The sequence below is a fragment of the Muscardinus avellanarius genome (genome assembly GCF_963383645.1).
Source record: "Muscardinus avellanarius genome assembly, chromosome: 4".
In the NCBI taxonomy this organism is placed as follows: domain Eukaryota; kingdom Metazoa; phylum Chordata; class Mammalia; order Rodentia; family Gliridae; genus Muscardinus; species Muscardinus avellanarius.
The window spans coordinates 133,714,434-133,732,885 of NC_137789.1; the positions used below are offsets into that span (position 1 = coordinate 133,714,434).

The following is an 18,452-nucleotide window of genomic DNA, read 5'->3' on the forward strand; positions in this document are numbered from 1 at the left end:
GTGTGCCTGCTTGTGAGAAAGGAAGCTGGGATGGAGAGGATTAGTCATTCCGCTGGATTTTGCCTAGCACTGCCAGATGGCTGCTCTCGGCTCTCCTCTCTGTGCTGGGTGGAGGGGATATCCACTGAATCCTGCTCTTTCTGGAGGTAGGTGGCTCAGAGAGAGGTGGAAGGGTGTCTGTGCCGGCGCTGCCCAGCCAGGGAACAGGGAGAGCCTTGGGTCATTCAGTGTAGGTTGGGAAGACAGGCTTGGAGAGGGATGAGTGCATGCTCACATGGCTGATATCAGAGGCCCCTGCTGGAGATCTGGAACAGATAAACCCTGGCGTGGCCAATCAGCCCTTGCTCTCCTCCAATCAGGATCTCAAATGTGGGATGTCTTTTGCCATCTTCCCAAATAGCCTTGGGGTTTTATATGTAGGTCTCAGGGAAGCCGAGGCCTGAAGCTGACATGCACATGGGTGTGTAATGCATATATTATATATTTTTGTGCATCTGGAGCTCACTGGTAGCTACACAGGATTAGTTGCAGCTCATACATCAACCACAGGCATATATAATCCATATTTATGAAAGTCTACACCAGCTGGAACCAGAAAAATCTGTTTTTCTGGTTCTGATTTTCCCCACCCCCTGACCCAGTGGCCAGGACATTGCCTAGGAAACAATTCCTCTTCTACCCTTGCTTTTCTCTGTGGAGTCACCTTGAGCCCATGAAGGGGACTGGCCATAGGCTCAGGGACCAGGGCAGAGCCGCCAAAGCTTTCCCCAGGAAGTCCTAGACAGCCCTTGAAGCCCTCTGACCCTTGTCCCTGCCTTGCAGAAGATGGGTGAATTGCCCCTAGATATCAACATCCAGGAACCTCGCTGGGACCAAAGCACTTTTCTGGGCAGAGCCCGGCACTTCTTCACTGTCACGGATCCCCGAAATCTGCTGTTATCTGCAGCACAGCTGGAAGCCGCTCGGAACATTGTACAGAACTACAGGTGATCCCCATCTGACCTGTACTCAGGGTCTCATTCCCTGCCATTAACCTATTAAGTTTTGTACCTGCCTCCCCACAGTTGAGCGTGACCTGTCCCATTCGACAGCCCCCTCACTCTCTGGCCCTGTCTGCTGGCATTACAGACAACTATGGCACAGAGTTTTAACCCAAAGGATTTTAGGATATTTGGGGTGAGGAAGTGGGATTGCTATTTATGGTTGGGAAGCTGCTCTGTGCTTCAAAAGGGGGCAGTAGGGACCTTTCCCACTGCTGGTGAACTGTCTGCCAGGACAAAAGGGCTCAAAATAGAGTCCCAAGGAGGCAGGGTGGCCTCCCTTTTACCTTCAGGAGGAAAAATTTTTGCAACCCTTCTAACAAATTTTGACTCATTGAAAACTGCCATCTCCTATGACCTGGCAGAAAACATGTGACTAGAAGAAGGGAAATAGAAAATAGGAATCTCCACTTCTGGTAGCTGAGGTGCTTCTCAAAAGAAAAGGGGCACCTTTATTCTGAGATTGGGGGCCAACATCCCAGGGTTCCCAGTGCAGGGCAGGCAGAGCCTTGGATGGCAGATCAGGCCCCAAGAACCACCTGCCTGTTCCTTATCAACTTCTGCAGGGCCGGCATCGTGACCCCAGGGCTCACTGAAGACCAGCTGTGGAGGGCCAAGTATGTGTACGACTCTGCCTTCCATCCAGACACGGGGGAGAAACTGGTCCTGATTGGCCGAATGTCAGCCCAGGTGCCCATGAACATGACCATCACCAGCTGCATGCTCACCTTCTACAGGCAGGTCTCATCCTAGGTCCCCTCCCTTCCTGAGTGCTCTAGAGCACAGCTAGAGCTTCCTCTCCAGACCAACTTGGATAGAGAATAGTGGGTGGGTCAAGTTGGGAGCCTTGGTACACACCTGTAATCCCAGTACTTGGGAGGTAAGGACAGGAGAATTGCAGGTTTAGGCCAGTCTCAGCAACTTAGCAAGACCCTTAGCACCTTAGTGAAACTGTTTGAAAGCAACAACAATAAAAAATAAATAAAAAGGGATGGAAATGTAGCTTGGAGATAGAATGCCCTGTTTTTAATTCCAAGTACCAAAAAAAAAAAAAAAAGTGGATGGGTGGGAGCTGGTGTTAGAATCCCTCCTATTTAGGATCCCACAGGTTCAAAGCCAGCCTCAGCTACTTAGTGAGGTGCTCAGCAACTTAGTGAGACCCTGTTTCCAATTAAATATAAAATGGGTCTGGGAGTATAGCCCGGGGTAAGAATGCCCCTGGGTTCCGCCCCCAGTACCACACACACACACACACACACACACACACACACACAAAAAAAAAAAAACCAGAATCCCTCCTATTCCTCAGCACTTAGCCTTAGGGAGGTCCTCTCATCCCCAGAGACAGTGGGGTGAGTGGACCCTCCAAGGCTAACTTGTGCAAGGGGGTGTGGAGGGTTCCCAGAGCAAGTTCTAGGCTCATCTGGGGTCCTCCCAGGGGCTGGGACTTGATCCTAGGAGCCCAAGGCTGAGGGACACTGTGGAGGAGGCAGAAGTAAGGACTGCATCTTTGTTCCCTCAGGAAGACCCCAACCGTGGTGTTCTGGCAGTGGGTGAACCAGTCTTTCAATGCCGTCGTTAACTACTCCAACCGCAGTGGAGACGCCCCCATCAGTGTGCAGTGAGAACCGGCCCCAGGAGGACCTGCAGGGCCCTCTTCTCCAGCTGCTGTGCATTCTCCTTGTAGCTCCCAAGCCCCGTGGGCCCCCACGGCCAGTGGCTCAGCTCTTCTCTTAGACTGCTCCTCGCTCCCCCTAGCCAGGGCATGAGGCTCTCTTGTATGTCTCTTGTGCTGGGTATCCTTGGGGGACCTGCTCCCCTCCAAAGGGAGGGAGTAGGGCTTCCAGAAGAGTTTACACTGGAGCTGGGGGGGGGGAATAGCTTTCTATGATTGGAGCCACCTTCCTAGCCTCATGCACTGAGGATCTGGCAGGCATGTCCCTAAAGGAAGGGGCCACCTGCTGGACTCTTCCCCTCTCCCTTGTGACCTGGCTCTTCCATCCACAGGCAGCTGGGAACAGCCTATGTGAGTGCCACCACCGGAGCTGTGGCTACGGCTCTGGGGCTCAAATCCCTCACCAAGGTAAGTCCCCTCTCTACTGCTCCCTGCCCCCACATTCATCCACCTCCTCCTTCCCCATTACCGTCCAGTCCTGACCTACAGGCTCCCGTACCTCTCTCAGGAGTCCCTGCCGCCTCATGGGCCTGGGGGCACTAAGCACTGCCTTTCCTCCTCCAGCACCTACCTCCTTTGGTTGGCAGATTTGTGCCCTTTGCAGCTGTGGCCGCTGCCAACTGCATCAACATCCCCCTGATGAGGCAGAGGTGAGTGGCCCTGGCTCCTGGCACCTGCATGTTCAGTGTGCTTGGGGCACACCATCTAGCCACGCTGCCCAGCCCAGCACAGGGACAGTCTTCTCCCTAACTGGACATGAGCTGCTGAGCCCTGTTTCAGTCTGACCCTCTGTTGCAGAATGACCAAGTCCCAGTGTATGAGAAACAGCTCCATGATGCTATGAGACTGAAGAAGGAGGCAAACAGATCCAAGATTGTACAGAGCACAATTTACTGGGGACTTACTGACAGAAGCACTGCCCTGGGCCACAGCAAGATCAGTGAATCCCCATGACTTGGGTCAGGAGGAGGGGCATTATAATGGTCAGGACAAAAGTAGCAATCCAAGCCAGAGTCAAGACATCAAGTACATTCCTGGCAGTGACACACCAGGGTCCAGGAAGTAAAGCGCCACACATTACTTTAATGGCTTTATTTACAGTATTCTGGGTCACTGTGCAGGGAAGGCTGACCAGGATTACTCAGGGGCAGTCATGGTGTTTGTGACTCAAGATGGCTGCAGTCATGTCAAGCTGAGTCTATACACACGGGATCCTTGGGTAGGAGAGCAAGCCTTCTCTCTTGCGCATTCTCTCTTAGCAAGTTCCCCAGGCTGGTCTCAAACTCAATCATGCCTGGCGGGGAAGCAGCCTCTGAACCTAGAATGCGTCAGAGCTCTGGGGAGCAGCTGCCCATTCCAGGTTGCAGGTTGGACTTGGGGCCCATGGTCTGACCCAGCCCCCTTCTCTTCCTAGAGAGCTGCAGGTGGGCATCCCTGTGACTGACGAAGCAGGTCAGAGGCTTGGGCACTCAGCAACGGCGGCCAAGCAGGGAATCTTCCAAGTGGTGATATCGAGAATCTGCATGGCGATTCCTGCCATGGGTGAGGCAAGGGTGGCCGGTGGGCCCGGGAGGCTCTGAGAAGGGAGGCTGGGGTTTTCAGGGGGCTTTTGGATCTTGGGAGCTGTAAGACTCGGGGCAGTGGGAGGAGCTAAGAAGGGGGTCCCCCTCCTTAACTCCACTAACTCCCTTTCTCCCTGCCCTGCGCTCCCCGCAGCCATCCCCCCTGTGATCATGAACACATTGGAGAAGAAAGACTTCCTGAAGGTAGGGGGCTCACCCCTCCCACTCTGGAAGTGGTGGTGCCTGGGGTGGAGGTGCCCTCCCAACCCTCTCCTCTGGCCTGAGTCTAAGACTTGCCACCTCCTGCCCCTGAATGAGTGAACTAGGCCTGAGTGAAGGGACATTGAGGGAGCAGCAGGAGGAGACCAGGGAAGACAGGAAATGGTTTCTCCCCTGAAGGAAACTGGTGTCACTCTGGAGGCCTCCAACACACCCAGGGATGGACTGTCAGGTCACACTTGATATCACACTTGTACTTCCATCCACTAACAGCTCCCCCTCACACACACACAAATTCACTAACAGGACAGGAAAGGAAGGCACAGGGATACAAGCTCTGGCTCATTCACTGAACCATTTATTCATAAAGATCCCCTGAGAATCAATTATGCACCAGACATGTTTTAAGATTGCAAAATGGCATAAACATGTGCTCACAGTCCCTCTCCATGGGAAGATTACAGTTTAGTGCAGAAACCAATAAACAAAGAAGCAACCAATAGGCCGGGCGTGGTGGTACACACCTGTAATCCCAGTACTAGGGAGGCTAAGACAGGAGGGTCACAGGTTTGCAGCTAGTCTCAGCAACTTAGGCCCTCCACAACTTAGTGAGTCCCTGTTTTAAAAAAAAAAAAATAGGGCTGAGGGTGTAGCTTGGAGGTAGAATATCCCTGGGTTCAATCCCCAGTACCACCACCACCACACACACACACACACACACACACACACACACACACACACACAGCAACCAATAAATATATCACTTTAGGTTGTGATATGTGCTTTGTGGGAAAACAGTGGGACAGGATAGTGTAATTGAGATTAATGGGGTAGAACAGTTTTGATAGGGTGGTCAGAGAAGGGGTCTCCGAAGAGTCAAAGGCTGAGAAGGAGCCAGGTAGGCACAGAGCTCAGAGCAGGGTGTTTCAAGTAGCGAGAACAGCCATTGCAAAGGCCCTGAGGCAGCAACAGGATTGCACACTTGAGGAACAGAATGGTGGTTCCCATGGCTGGAGTGAATGAGAAGGAAGTTCTGAGAAGGAGGCGTGTTTGGAAAGGGACCGATTTCATGTCGCTGGGTAAGAGGAAGTGAATGGAGGTTCAAAGGAGGCTTCCTGAGGAAACCAGCTCCTGGAGGAAGTAAGGAAAAAGCGAGAGGGTTGGGGTGTGGCGTGGGAACCAGAAGTGAGAATGTGTGTGGGGAGGGTGCTGGGAAGCAGGCCTGGCTGGAGCTGGAGCTTGAAGAAAAAGGCCCCTTATCCAAGGGCTCAAAGGCAGGGCTGATGGGATACAGCCCTGGTGGGTAAATGAGATGGAGTGTGGACCGGAGGGGACACCAACCATTCCTCCTCTCTGTCTCCCACAGCGCCGCCCCTGGCTGGGAGCGCCCCTGCAGGTGGGACTGGTGGGCTTCTGGTAAGTATGCAAGGAGTTAGGGGGGTAGGTATTTACTGCCTTGAAGATGTTTATATACATAATTCATTCATATATTCAGCTTGGAAACCCATAGGGCACATTCTGTGTTAGGGGCTGGTCCCTGTCCTTGAAGGTCGAATTAGTCGAGGGATTCCAGGCTTCATCAACCAGGAAAAACCATAGAAATATACCCTTTGGTATGATCCAGGAGGTTTTTGCCCATTTAATTCCTGATTCCCTGCCAGGCATGGTGGCACACGTTTGTAATCCCAGTACTTGGAAGGCTGAGATAGGAGGATCACAGCCTCAGCTACTTAGTGAGTCCCTCTATGACTTAGTGAGACCCTGTTTCAAAATAAAAGAGTAAAACAGGGTTGGGGGTGTAGCTCAGAGGTAGAATGCCCCTGGATTCCATCCGCAGTACCCTATATGGTCCTTAAATGGGCTTTAATTATTCTCTACCCTAGGACTGGGGTGTAGCTCAGACAGAGGTAGAGTGTCTGCTTAGCATGAGTGAGGTCCTGGGTTTATCTTCAGAACCACAAGATAGATCGAAGGACCGAATGATAGATCGATCGATCGACTGAACAATAGATAGATAGATAGATAGATAGATAGATGACAGACAGAATCTCTTTCCCTAGGGGCCTTCTCCATGGGGCAGAGTGCAGGGAGGGAACACTCCTGGGCCAACATTTCACAAATCTTTCCAACACTCTTCTCCCCAGCCTGGTATTTGCCACCCCCATGTGCTGTGCCCTGTTCCCCCAGAAGAGGTAAGTGCCCCGGGCTTGGCTGGGAACTCTGCACAGGGTGCCCTATCTCTGACCCTGGGGTCCTTCAGTGCATCTCAGAGGCCTGGCGGGCACTCAGTCGACTTTGAGGGCTGGGGGATGACCCTGAGCCAGCCCTTCTGAAGCAGAAGTCCAGGACTCTTCAGTCCTGGAGGAAGAGGATGGTGAACTCTGTGCCTAAGGGGTTGGGCCTGTGCTGTTCTGTTGCTGCAGCTCCATACACGTGAACAGGCTGGAGCCAGAGCTGAGCGCCCAGATCCGTGAGCAGAGCCCCAGCGTAGAGGTGGTGTACTACAACAAGGGGCTTTGAAGAGGGCCGGCCCTGCCCCCCTTACCTCCTTGGGATGCTGCTTTGCACCTCCTTTCCCATTTGTGCCACCTGCCATGTGCCTGGTTCTGGGCAGGGGGCTGGGTGGGGGAGCAGCCATTGAGACCAGCAATCCACCAGGCTGGGGGAGGTGCCCCCATTTGCCTTTTGCTTTCCTCTCTGGTTTCAAAGAACAGGGTCACATACCCTCTCCCTCTCGTGCTCGTATCTGCACGCGCACACACGTGATATGTGTGCGCTTACATGTTTGGTCCTGGAAGCTAAGCGCAGACTTGCTCTGGTATCTGGCTTCCCTCATCAGGACTTCCTTCTCTAAACTGTTCCACTGGCCAAGTCAAGTCCCACAGCATATCACCCTTTCTCCACGTAGGAGGAGCCCTCGGGTCTCAGGACCATGGAGGGCCACTAGCAGGCTAAACTGTGCTGAATTCTTCAGGATTCTGATGCCTGGCTCCCAAAGTTGGTTCAGGGCCAGGGCTGGCAGAGGGTGCTGTGCTGGGATCAGGGAGGCGGGAGCCTACCAGACCCTCGGTGCCATCCCTGGTATCCTGGAGTAGGTCGTTTCCTTTCCTCTCCTCTACCAGATCAAAGGCATGCTGGTACCCTGCACTGCGCTTGCTGTCTCCTCGTCCCCATGCTAAATGGGCATCTTTAGGTACAATTTGAGCAGTTATTGGTCTACTTGGATGTCATGACCTCAAATACAAATCTGACAATCCAAACTCTTTGCCCAACTGGAAACCACACAGGCAGGGCCAGCTGTTCCCTCAAGGAGCTGCTGCCACACCTGCTCACACAGGGAGGTGTGTGGGGATGGTGCTTAAACCCCACAGATCCCAAGTGTGCAATCTAAAGACAGGGAATTCTGTGTCCCACTGACCCTCATTAGACGTTTGCCACACCCCACCTTAGCCCCTTCCCTTTCTTTTCTGTGTGTGTGTGTGTGTGTGTGTGTGTGTGTGTGTGTGTGTGTGTTAGTGGGGACTGAACCCACGGGCTCGCACATTTACCACTGAGCTACATCCCCATCCTTTTCTTCTCTTTCTGAGGCTTGGCCCTTTCCCTCCCTCTGCCCTCATCTCCAAGGGCTCGGGCAGCAGTAGCTGGACCAAACGGAAGATGGCTTGGGGATGGAATGTGTGGTGGTGCATCCAGAGAGCAGAGTTAGATCTGGACTCCAGCTCCCATGACCTCTGGCTAAAAGTGGGTGGGGCGGATGAAAAGGCCCCAGTGGGATCCTCTGAGATCACTTTCTCACTCCCTGTAATACGCCACCCCCTATAACAGCTACGAAACCATGGCTGGTCAATAAACTGTAAACTTGTCTACTTCTTGATCTGCACTTGATTCTATGTCCTGAGTGCCCAGAAGATTCCTGCCTGCAGCCTTCCTTTCTCTCCCGGAAGTCCTGGTCGGTAGGGAGCCTCATATTCCAGCAGAGGGCGCCCTGATCTTAGAAAATCAGCACTTCTCTTGGCCTCTCTTTTCTCTCTGAAGAGTCCTGCCTTCATTTCCCTTTTCACTAGTGGGATTGCTTACCTGCTTTCATACCAATCAGGCTCTGGGCTTCTTGTTTTCCTTCGGGCCTTTGGCGTACGATAGTGGCATCCAGTTCCCAAGGAGAACTCTGGAGAGGTAGAGGAGATGGCCAAAGACTGCCTCGCTCCATCAGAGAAGAGCAGTGAGGGCAGCAACACTTCTTCATGCCCATCAACTCACCATGGAAACATGCCTGGCACAAGCTCCTGACAGTTACCCCTTTCTAGCATCTCGGCCCCCCTCCTTTCCCTCCTCCTCCCTACTTATCTTTTTTTTTTCTTTCTGGGAAAAATGAGATTAAAACTTCGTGCCTACGTACAGCTGGTAAGAGCCACAACAGATTATAGTTGCCACTATTCCCCTAAACCATAGCTTTGGCATGCAGTACACATAACTGAGTCTATACTAAAAGGCAGTCCCCATTCCCTGCAGAGAAATAGCTCTCATCTTCCCTTTTCCAGCCCAAACCTTTAGGGCTGAACAGTCCCACGGTAGCCCTAAGTAAAGCCTTGAATAAACTGGGCACTCAGTCATCTTGGGGTAAGTAGAGGTTTGCTTGTTTGGAAGGCAGGGCTGACAGAAGCCCAGGTAGCTAGGATTTCCTGTGTATATCACTGCATTGCATCCAAACTTGGGAGTCTTAGAGCTTACATGTAAGCAAAGATTCCTATTCTTTTTGTTTTTGCTTTTTTGTGTGTGTGGTGCTGGGGATTGAACCCAGGGGCATTCTACCTTGGAGGTACACCCCCAGCCTGATTTTTTTATTTTTTATTTTAAAACAGAGTCTCACTAAATTGTGGAGGGCCTCACTAAGTAGCTGAAGCTGGCCACGAACCCAGATCCTCCTGTCTCAGCCTCCCAAGTAGTGGGATTACAAGCGTGTGCCACCACGCCTGGCCAAAGATTCCTATTCTTGATTAAATATGGGACAACATTTTTTTTGTATGTGTGGTACTAGGGATGGAACCCAGGGGAATTCTACCCGAGTGACATCCCAGCCCTATTTTTTATTCTTTATTTTGAAATAGGGTCTCACTGAGTTGCAGATGTCCTCACTAAGTAACTGAGGCTGTCCACGAACCGTGATCCTCCTGTCTTAGCCTCCTAAATGCTGGGATTACAAGTGTGCGCCACCACACCTGGCTCAATATGGGACAACACTTAGATGACCAGTTTCAATGCCATCCTGTCCTGCCAATCAGACCAGCACTTTCTACCAAGCCCATGAATCCCTGGGTCAACTCAGAAAGTCTCTTTCTGTAGTTAAACTTTGGCCTTTGGGAATCCTCTTGAAAAGAAGCCTTGACACTGGGCGTGGTGGTGCACACTTGTAATCCCTGTGCTTGGGAGGCTGAGACAGGAGGATCGCACAGGTTTGAAGCCAGCCTCAGCTACTTAGTGAGACCCTGTTTCCAAATAAAATATAAAATAGGTCTGAAAGTACAGCCCGGAGGTAGGAAGCCTCTGGGTTCCACCCCTAGTACCACCAAAAAGAAAAAAGAAAAAAAGGAAAGAAGCCTTGAACTTTCACTGGAGAATCTATGCAGGATAAACCCATTTGGGAAGTGAGGTACATGAACTGCTACAAAATTAAATGGATAAGAATTTTTTTTTTTTTTTGGTACTGAGGATTGAACCCAGGGTCATTTTACCTCCAAGCTACACCCCCCAGGAGCCCACAACCCACCTGGCCCACTTTCTAAGGGGAAAATAGTTTGGATTCTGTAGTCCCAGCAACTGCCAGGCTATAGGGTGGGCGTCAAGTGGTGAGATTCCTTCTTGGATCACTGGGACTAAAGAGGCAGGCCGGCTTAGCCTAAGGACAGGCAGTTAGGGCCGGCCGGCTTCAGCTCTGTCCCTGTGGTGGTGTGCAGGTCAGACTCTTGACTGGCCCGCCTAGTCCTGTGCCCTCAGCGTCCGAGCAAAGCCACTCCTCCTCCAGTTAAACCACAACGCTTCAAGCCCCGCCCCAAGGCACATCAGTCACGGGTAAGCCACGCCCCCGGAGTCAGTGGCCGGGACGGCCCCGCCCCCTGCCGTGGATGCTGTCACTCAAAGTTAGGCTCGGCTCCGCCTCCTTCCCGTTTCCTGGGCAACAGCTTGGTAGCTACGCGCCGCGCGTCCTTACCTGACCTTACCTTGTCTGAGCCTGGAACCCGCGCCTCAGATCCTCTTCCTGCAGACCGCGGGCCGGGACAGCTAAATCGGCCAAGCCCCCCACCTTCCCGGCCAGCTGGAAACCCCAAGGCTGCCCAGCGCCCGCCCTCTGACTTCCGGCCCGGAAACCCGCGGGTTTTCGAGGAATCCCGCGAGGCGTCTCCTGCCCGAACCCTGGTTTTCTTTCAGCGGCCTCCGAAGCCATGGGTTCTTTCTCCCGCGCAGGCGGCCGCCTCTCCTCCGCCCCGGCCAGCACCCAGCAGTTCCGGAGACCTTTACCGAGCGGTTCCCTGGGTTGAAATGGACGGTTGCGGGGGAGAGTAGCTACCTTCCTACCTGTGGACACGCAGTGTTTAGCCCGTGCGGGACTAGTATTAAGGCGCCTCTCCCCTCGCTCCTCGCTCATCTCCCTGCCCGTTGCAGTGATCCCAGGGCCTGATGCGGGGACATTTTGCTGGAAATTGTGGAAGAATCTTGGTCCTGCACAGATCATTCTCAAACTGGGAGTTTCCTGGGATGCTCCCTTGTCTCTTCGTTTATATATCTTTTCCTCCCTGGGGGTGGCTTTAGCTCCTGTCCCAGCCCAGGATACCAGAGGGACAATGGCATGGCCAGCTCCGGCTCAGCGTTTCTTCTAGCGTTGCCTTTCCACCCTTCCCACAGCAGTGAGGTTTTGCGGCCGAATAACGACTGGAGCCGGGACAATGTGAAGGACCCTACGCAGCTTGGGCTACACACACAAACCCGCTCCACCCCAACACATCGTAGGAAAATAACCCCAGTTCCTCTAACAACACCAAGAAAATCCTTCAGGGTCAAGTGCTTGCTCACGGGGCAAGGGTTTGCCATGTTCATCTAATCAATTAACCAATTAACCACCTGTATTATTTTCTTCCTGACAACACCTCTTCCCCTAACCCCAGGAAGTGTTCACTCAGTTGGCAATTGGCAAATCTTACTTCCCAAAAGGAACACTCCTGGGTTCGTGTGTGTGTGTGTGTGTGTGTGTGTGTGTGTGTGTGTGTGTGTGTGTGTGTGTGTGTTGCTGGGAGTAAAACCCAGGACCTAAGGTATGCTGGGCAAGCACTATACCACTGAGCTACACTACCTTTGAGCTCCACTCCCCACCCTATTTTGTTTTTTATTTTGAGTCACGGTCTCACTAAGTTGCAGAGGACCTCATTAAGTTGCTGAGGACTCACTAAGTTGCTGAGGCAGGCCTTGAACCTGTGATCCTCTAGCCCGGCTTTCTTCTTTTTTGTTTTGATTTTTGCAATGCTTCAAATTGAACCTGGGTCCTCCCTGATGCCAGACAAGCACTCTACTATTGAGCTCTACCCCCAGACCTCACTTTTTAAAAATTTGTGGTAAAAGTCAGGTTTGGTGATGCATGCCTGTAATCTCAATACTTGGGAGGCTGAGGCAGGAGGATTTCTGGTTCAAGGACAGCCTCATTAACTTAGTGAGACCCCCCTTTAAAAAATAGTGCTGGGGTGTAGAATGCCCCTGGGTTCAATATGCAGTACAAAAAAATAAAATCGTGAAGCTGAGACAGGAGGATCACTGTTTGTAGACAGCCTCAGCTACTTAGTGAGGTCCTTTGCAACTCAGTGAGACCCTGTTTCAAAATAAAAAATAAAAAATAGGGCTGAGGGTGTCGCTCAGAGGTAGAACATCCCTGAGTTCCATCCCCCGTACCACACACACACAAAAAAAAAAAAATTATAAGGCTGAGACAGGAGGATCTCAGTTCAAAGACAGCCTCAGCTACTTAGTGAGGCCCTTTGCAACTTAGTGAGGCCCTGACTCAAAATAAAAAGAATAAAAAATAGAGCTGGGGGTGTAGCTCAGAGGTAGAATGCCCCCTGGGTTCTAGCTCTAGTACCGCAAATAAATAACTAAATAAAAATAAAGTTATGGTAAAAACACATAACAGAAACTTTTTTGTGTGTGTGTGGGTCTGGGGATGGAACCCAGGTGCATTCGACCTCTGAGCTACACCCCTACCCTATTTTGTATTCTTTATTTTGAAACTGGGTCTCACTGAGTTGCAGAGGGCCTCACTAAGTAACTGAGGCTGTCTGTGAACGGCAATCCTCAGGTCTCAGCCTCTGGAATGCTGGGATTACAAGCGTGGGAATGGAACCCAGGGGCATTCTACCACTTAACTACACACCCAGTCCTATTTCTTATTCTTTATTTTTATTTATTTATTTATTTATTTATTTATTTATTTATTTATTTATTTATGTGATACTGGGGATGGAACCCAGGGGCTTTTCTACCTCAGAGCTATACTCCCAAACCTATTTTATACTTTATTTGGAAACAGGGTCTCATTAAGTTGCTGAGAGCTTCACTAAGTAGTTGAGGCTGGCTTTGAACCTGTGTGATCTTCCTGTCTCAGCCTCCGAAGTTCTGGGATTACAAGTATGCGCCACCACGCCCAGCTTTCTTATTCTTTATTTTGAAACAGGGTCTTTGCCGGGTGTGGTGGCGCACGCTTGTAATCCCCGCGTTTGGGAGGCAGAGACAGGAGGATTGCGCAGGTTCAAAGCCAGCTGCGCATGCTGGCTTAGGAGACCCTGTTTCCAAATAGAAATGTAAAAATAGGTCTGGGAGTGTAGCCCGGAGGTAGAAGGGCTTCCAGGAACCCCAGTACCACCAAAAAAAAGGGGGTCTTACTGAGTTGCAAAGGACCTCATGAAGTAGCTGAGGCTGTCCGCACACCTTGATCCTCATGTCTCAGCCTCCTGAATGCTGGGATTACAAGCCTGTGCCACCACGCCCAGTTCTCATTCTTTATTTTGAAACAGGGTCTCACTAAGTAGCTGAGGCTGGCCATGAACCTGTGATCCTCCTTTCTCAGCCTCCCAAGTACTGGGATTACAAGCGTGTGCCACCACACCTGGCTTACCTTACCATTTTTAAATGTACAATCAGTAGTGTTAAGTATATTTTTACATGGGCATGAAAGAGATCCCAGAATTTTTTTGATCTTGCAAACCTAAAACTCTATGTCCGTTAAACAACAGCTCCTATCTTCACTTTTATATGCCCCAGCACCTACAGTAGTGTCTAATTCACAGTAAGTACTCAATACTTATTTGCTGAATACATAAAATGTGGAATCTCTAGCCAGGCCTGGTGGTGCACACTTGTAATACCCGCGCTTGGGAGGCTGAGACAGGAGGATCACACAGTTTTGAAGCCAGCCTCAGCTACTTAGTGAGACCCTGTTTCTAAATAAAATAGAAAATAGGTCTGGGGGTATAGCCCGGAGGTAGGAAGCTTCTGGATTCCACCCCCAGTACCACAAAGAATAAATAAATAAATAAATAAATAAATAAATAAATAAATATAAAATGTGGAATCTCAAAGTGCCCTAAAACCTACCCATATTTTGATCCTAGGTAAAGACACAAACACAGTGATTCTCAGTCTGTATTACATCTCAATAAATCTAAAAAAAAAAAATGTGACACTTTTCCAAGAGAAACAGCTCACATATCTAGTGATTTTTTTTTTCAGTTGTCCCCAGTTTTCCAACACTACTTAAGACGATTTGTTGCACAAAGAGAGTGGGTAGACTCCCTGAATCTGTAGTTTCCAGATTGTGTCCTCAGGCATGCTAGAGTGCCACAAAGAACCCATGGGATTGCAGAAAGACATTCAACTCTAAGAGAAGGCCAAGGTGGTGGCACATGCCTGTAATCCCAGTACTTGGGAGACTGAGACAGGAGGTTCGCAGGTTCGAGGACTGCCTCAGCAAGTAGTGAGATTCTCATCAACCTAGGGAGACCCTGTTTCAAAATCAAAATGAAATAAGAGCCCAGAGGAAGAATGGCCCTGGATTCAATCCCTAGTATTAAATAAATAAATAAATAAATAAAATTGTAAGGGAAATAGCTACTATTTGACATCTGTTGGACACCGCCTGAGGTAGTTCAGAGTCAACATTAGATTGTGCTGCATGACTTTAGTTATGCCTTTGCATAACTGGGCTTTTTATTGTGCGAAAAAAAGCAAGGACTAAAACAAGAGTTGGTGTGGAATGGAAAACGAGCGTGGCAGTGTGCAAGGTGACTGCAAGTTGTGTGAAGTTATGCAGAGCCCCGTCAGTAGATGCATACAGTAATCCCATTAGGAAGTAACTTGGGTTAAGAATGAAATAAAAATATTCTTTTTGATCCTGATTTATGTGCATTAGTTCTTCAAACAGAAAAATTATTAGTAAATTTTACAAATTAAAATTATTAGTAATTATTACCAGTTATTAATTTCTACAAATTATTTACATTTCTAAAAACCATAAAACTTAAGTCTTTCAGACCTAAGTACTTAAAGGAACTGTTAGAGATTTCTCCCTTTTTTCTTTCTTTGAGATGATGTCTATGTTGCCCAGGCTGCCCTCTACCTCCTGAGCTGAAATGATCCTTGTGCCTCCCCAGTGGCTGGGACTATAGGTGTACCAATATGCTCAGTTACATATTTCTTTTGGTGGGGTGAAAAAAAAAATACTAAAAACCTGAGTATTCCACGAATGTAGAAAGTTTTGGAACCTGACTTGTCTAAATGAATGGAAAAATGAAGTAATGAAATAATGTCACTGGAGTCATATTTGGGTCTCAGATCTGTAGCGTCACCAGGTACTAGGCCTTTGTAGGAAAATTTCTTTTCTTGGGTTTCTTTTTCTTTTTGCAGTGCTGGGGATGAGCCCAGGCCCTCACCACATGCTAGGCAAGCCTGCTAGCACTCAGGTACATCCCTAGTCTCTTACTGGACTCTTAATTTTCTCTAGAAAGTTCTAACCTTATTTCAGTGATCAAGAGTTGTTCAAATGTGAGCAGAGGTGTTAGGGACTGGACGCGGTGTTTGGGGTGGTTATGGAATTGCGGAAGGCAGAGATTTACTAGCCAGGCTAGCTCAGGTGCTCAGAAGCAAAGGAAGCAATAAAGGCTGAGGTCAGGGGCTGCTCCTGACCGCTGGGCTGCACACCCGGGAGGCCTCGCCTCCAGTGCAAAGCCTGTCCCGAGACCCGCTCGCCGCGCCCCCTGGAGGCCGCACGAGGTCTGTTGGACAGCAGGGACCGGCTCTTCGTCCAAGCCCCTGGAAATCTGGGGGCCCTTAAGCTCCCACATCCCAGGGAAAGGAGGGGCTGGGCGCCTCTGGGGCCTCCCGCAGGCCCACAGCTGTCGCTCTTTCTCCGCTCGCATCCTCAGGTGACTAGCAGGCGCCGTCCGGGCGCGAAGACCGCAGAACCCGCAAGTCCCTAGCTCCCGGGCTCATACATTAAAGATGCGAGGCGCCGGGACTGCGGTGCCACAAACATGAAGACAAATTTTTAATCCCGAGCAAGAAGATGCTGGGAGATGGGGGCCGCGGGAGAAAAATGAATTAGGTTTTTATTATGTGTTTTATTATGCTGTAATTGAACAGGATTAGGTGAGAATACAATATATTTCCGATGAGGCTGGAGGCGGGAGGGGGCGGGCGAGAGGCTGCCAGCGAGCGCGAGGCGGAGAAGCCAGGGCTTGGGGGATGCTGCGGGTCCCAGGGGAGGGCCGGGGAGCGGCAGCCCATCTCCGGGCAGTTTGGGTCAGGATGGGGGAGGGGTGTTGATTGCCTTGAGGGGATGGTGTTAGCGAGGAGTCATATGCTGGAGGAGGGTTTGGCTTGGGAGTTGGGGAGCTGGGGAGCTCACAAGCAGCTCACCTCAGAAGGGAAACTGAGTCACCGAGGGGTTAAGGATGCGGCTATGTAAAGACTGGACCCTCTGGATCTCTGGATCATTAGAATCGGAAAACGCAGGAGTTCACACTTGCTTCTAACATCGCTTCCCTGCACAGGCTGGGTTCAGTCCTTGGGAGTCGCATTAGCTATCTCCCGGCATCTTCTTTCTAGGGATTTAAAAAAAAAAAAAAAATTTGTCGCCGGGTGTGGTGGCGCACTCTTGTAATCCCAGGATTCGGGAGGCTGAGACGGGAGGATCAAGGTTCACGGCCAGCCTCATCTACTTAGTGAGGCCTTTGGAACTCAGTGAGACCCTGTTTCAAAATAATAAAAATAGGGCTGGGGCTGTAGCTTGGAGGTAGAATGCCCCTGGGTTCCATCCCCAGTACTGAAAAAAAAAATTGTCTTCATGTTTTTGGCACTGCAGTCCCGGCGCCTCCGCATTTTAATGTGCGAACCAGGGAGGTAGGGACCCTCCGGTTCGGCGCACTTTCGGAGTGCCCACTTGTGCCCGTCCTCTCTGCTCTGTTGCAGCTCCTAGATCCCTCAAATCCCAACTCCTGCCACCTCGGAAAACATCCGCTTCAACGCGGTCTGGCCTAGCCTCCGCGCACCGGCAGCGCTGCGCCCGGGAGGCCTCCCCAGGTAACGCGAGGCCGGCGGCGCCCGGAGCCCGGGTTTGCGCGGTGGGCGCGCCTTCCTCTCACCTGGAGCCGCCCACCTCCCCGCGAGCTCCTCTCCGCCCGCCCCGGCCCCGGCAGCTTCATTAAGGGCGGCCGCCAGCGCCGCGTCTCACCTGCTGCAGCGCCCTTGCGCTCCGCCAGGGACCCGCTCCTGGCGGTGATGAAGAGGCCCATTAGCCGCTTCTACCTTTAGGGCGGACTGGGCCTCTCCCCCACCTCCCAATTAGGACGTGAGAAACCGTCAACCAAGATTAATAGTTGCCCGGCTCCGGGGCAGGGAGATGAGCCCAGATTCCGGGGCCGCGCTGCTAGCTCAGCGCCCGCCAACCCGCGCCGGGACGGCGCGCACCACCTGCCGCCACTAGCCCTCCTCAGTGCCCCCCTTTGCGCCCCCCGTGGCGCATCTGAGACTCCCAGGTGAGACGAGCAACCCAGCCACTCCTGCCGGAGTTCCCTGCCGAGTCTCCAACCGAGGCCCGAAGCCAGGCAGTGTCCCTGGAAGGTGCGCGCTCTCCAGCTGACTCCTCGACTTTCCCCACCCCGGATTTAAGAACTTCAGACCTGAACCATTGTTTTCTTGACCCCCTTGACACCTCCCAAGTCAATCCCTTTTATACCCACGCATTGCATCCTGGTATGTTTTTCAGAATATGTGCCCATATACCATTTGCCTTTGTGTTGATACTAATGTCTGCGTCCCCCACCAGACTGGGGGCTTCATGGAGAACAGGACCATGGTTTTGCTCACCCTGGGCTCTGCTGCACCTTCAGTAACTGTGTTAAATGAACCAGCAACAGACTTGCTCTCTGTGTATTTACTGGAACATCTTCCTGTGCAAGCCCCACCAGCATTCAAATGGTACCTGCACCGTTTTCTAACTTGTATTGCAATTAACTTATTATTTCCATGATTAAGTTCAATGTCTCCTTCCCCTCCCAGCCACAAGCTTCCAAAGGGCAGACTGGGCAGGAACCCTGGCCGTTGACAGGCTCTGTGGACTGGCAGAAACCTAGCCACTTTGACAGGTTTTGGGGCCTGAGGGCCCAGGAACCTTCAGAGCCTTAGGGTCCCTTCAGTGCTCTGCTGAGGAGTGTATAGCCTGGAGACCAAAGTGACTCACCTAAGGTCACAGCCAGCTAGAGCAAAGCCAGCATGCAAACAACTCTTGAAACTATGGAGTTCTCCCCAAAGGCCACACCGCTGGGGGCTCTGCGGAGGTCTCTTCTGACTCCTGGACTGCTTATGCCTTGGAACCTGCAGGGTGGTCCCAGATATCTTTCTTGACGATGGCGGTGACCCAGCACT

The 18,452-nt window shown here is 51.3% G+C and overlaps 1 protein-coding gene across 4 annotated transcripts; it reads left to right on the forward strand.

The window, feature by feature from the left end:
- Positions 1–825: 825 nt before the first annotated feature.
- On the forward strand, positions 826–7,016 carry SFXN3 (sideroflexin 3; the record flags this gene model as incomplete). 4 transcript variants are annotated; one of them, XM_080694003.1, is made up of 10 exons in its annotated part: positions 826–986; positions 1,607–1,781; positions 2,567–2,661; positions 3,048–3,123; positions 3,280–3,365; positions 4,130–4,257; positions 4,432–4,481; positions 5,863–5,912; positions 6,641–6,688; positions 6,920–7,016. In XM_080694003.1, 10 exons carry the CDS (start codon positions 826–828, stop codon positions 7,014–7,016), a joined length of 966 nt encoding a protein of 321 aa, XP_080550129.1. The 4 variants fall into 4 exon arrangements, with proteins under 4 accessions (XP_080550129.1, XP_080550130.1, XP_080550131.1 ...); XM_080694004.1 differs by having other exon boundaries at positions 1,607–1,777; positions 2,563–2,661; XM_080694005.1 differs by lacking the exon at positions 2,567–2,661 and having other exon boundaries at positions 3,052–3,123.
- Between the last annotated feature and the right edge of the window lie 11,436 nt (positions 7,017–18,452).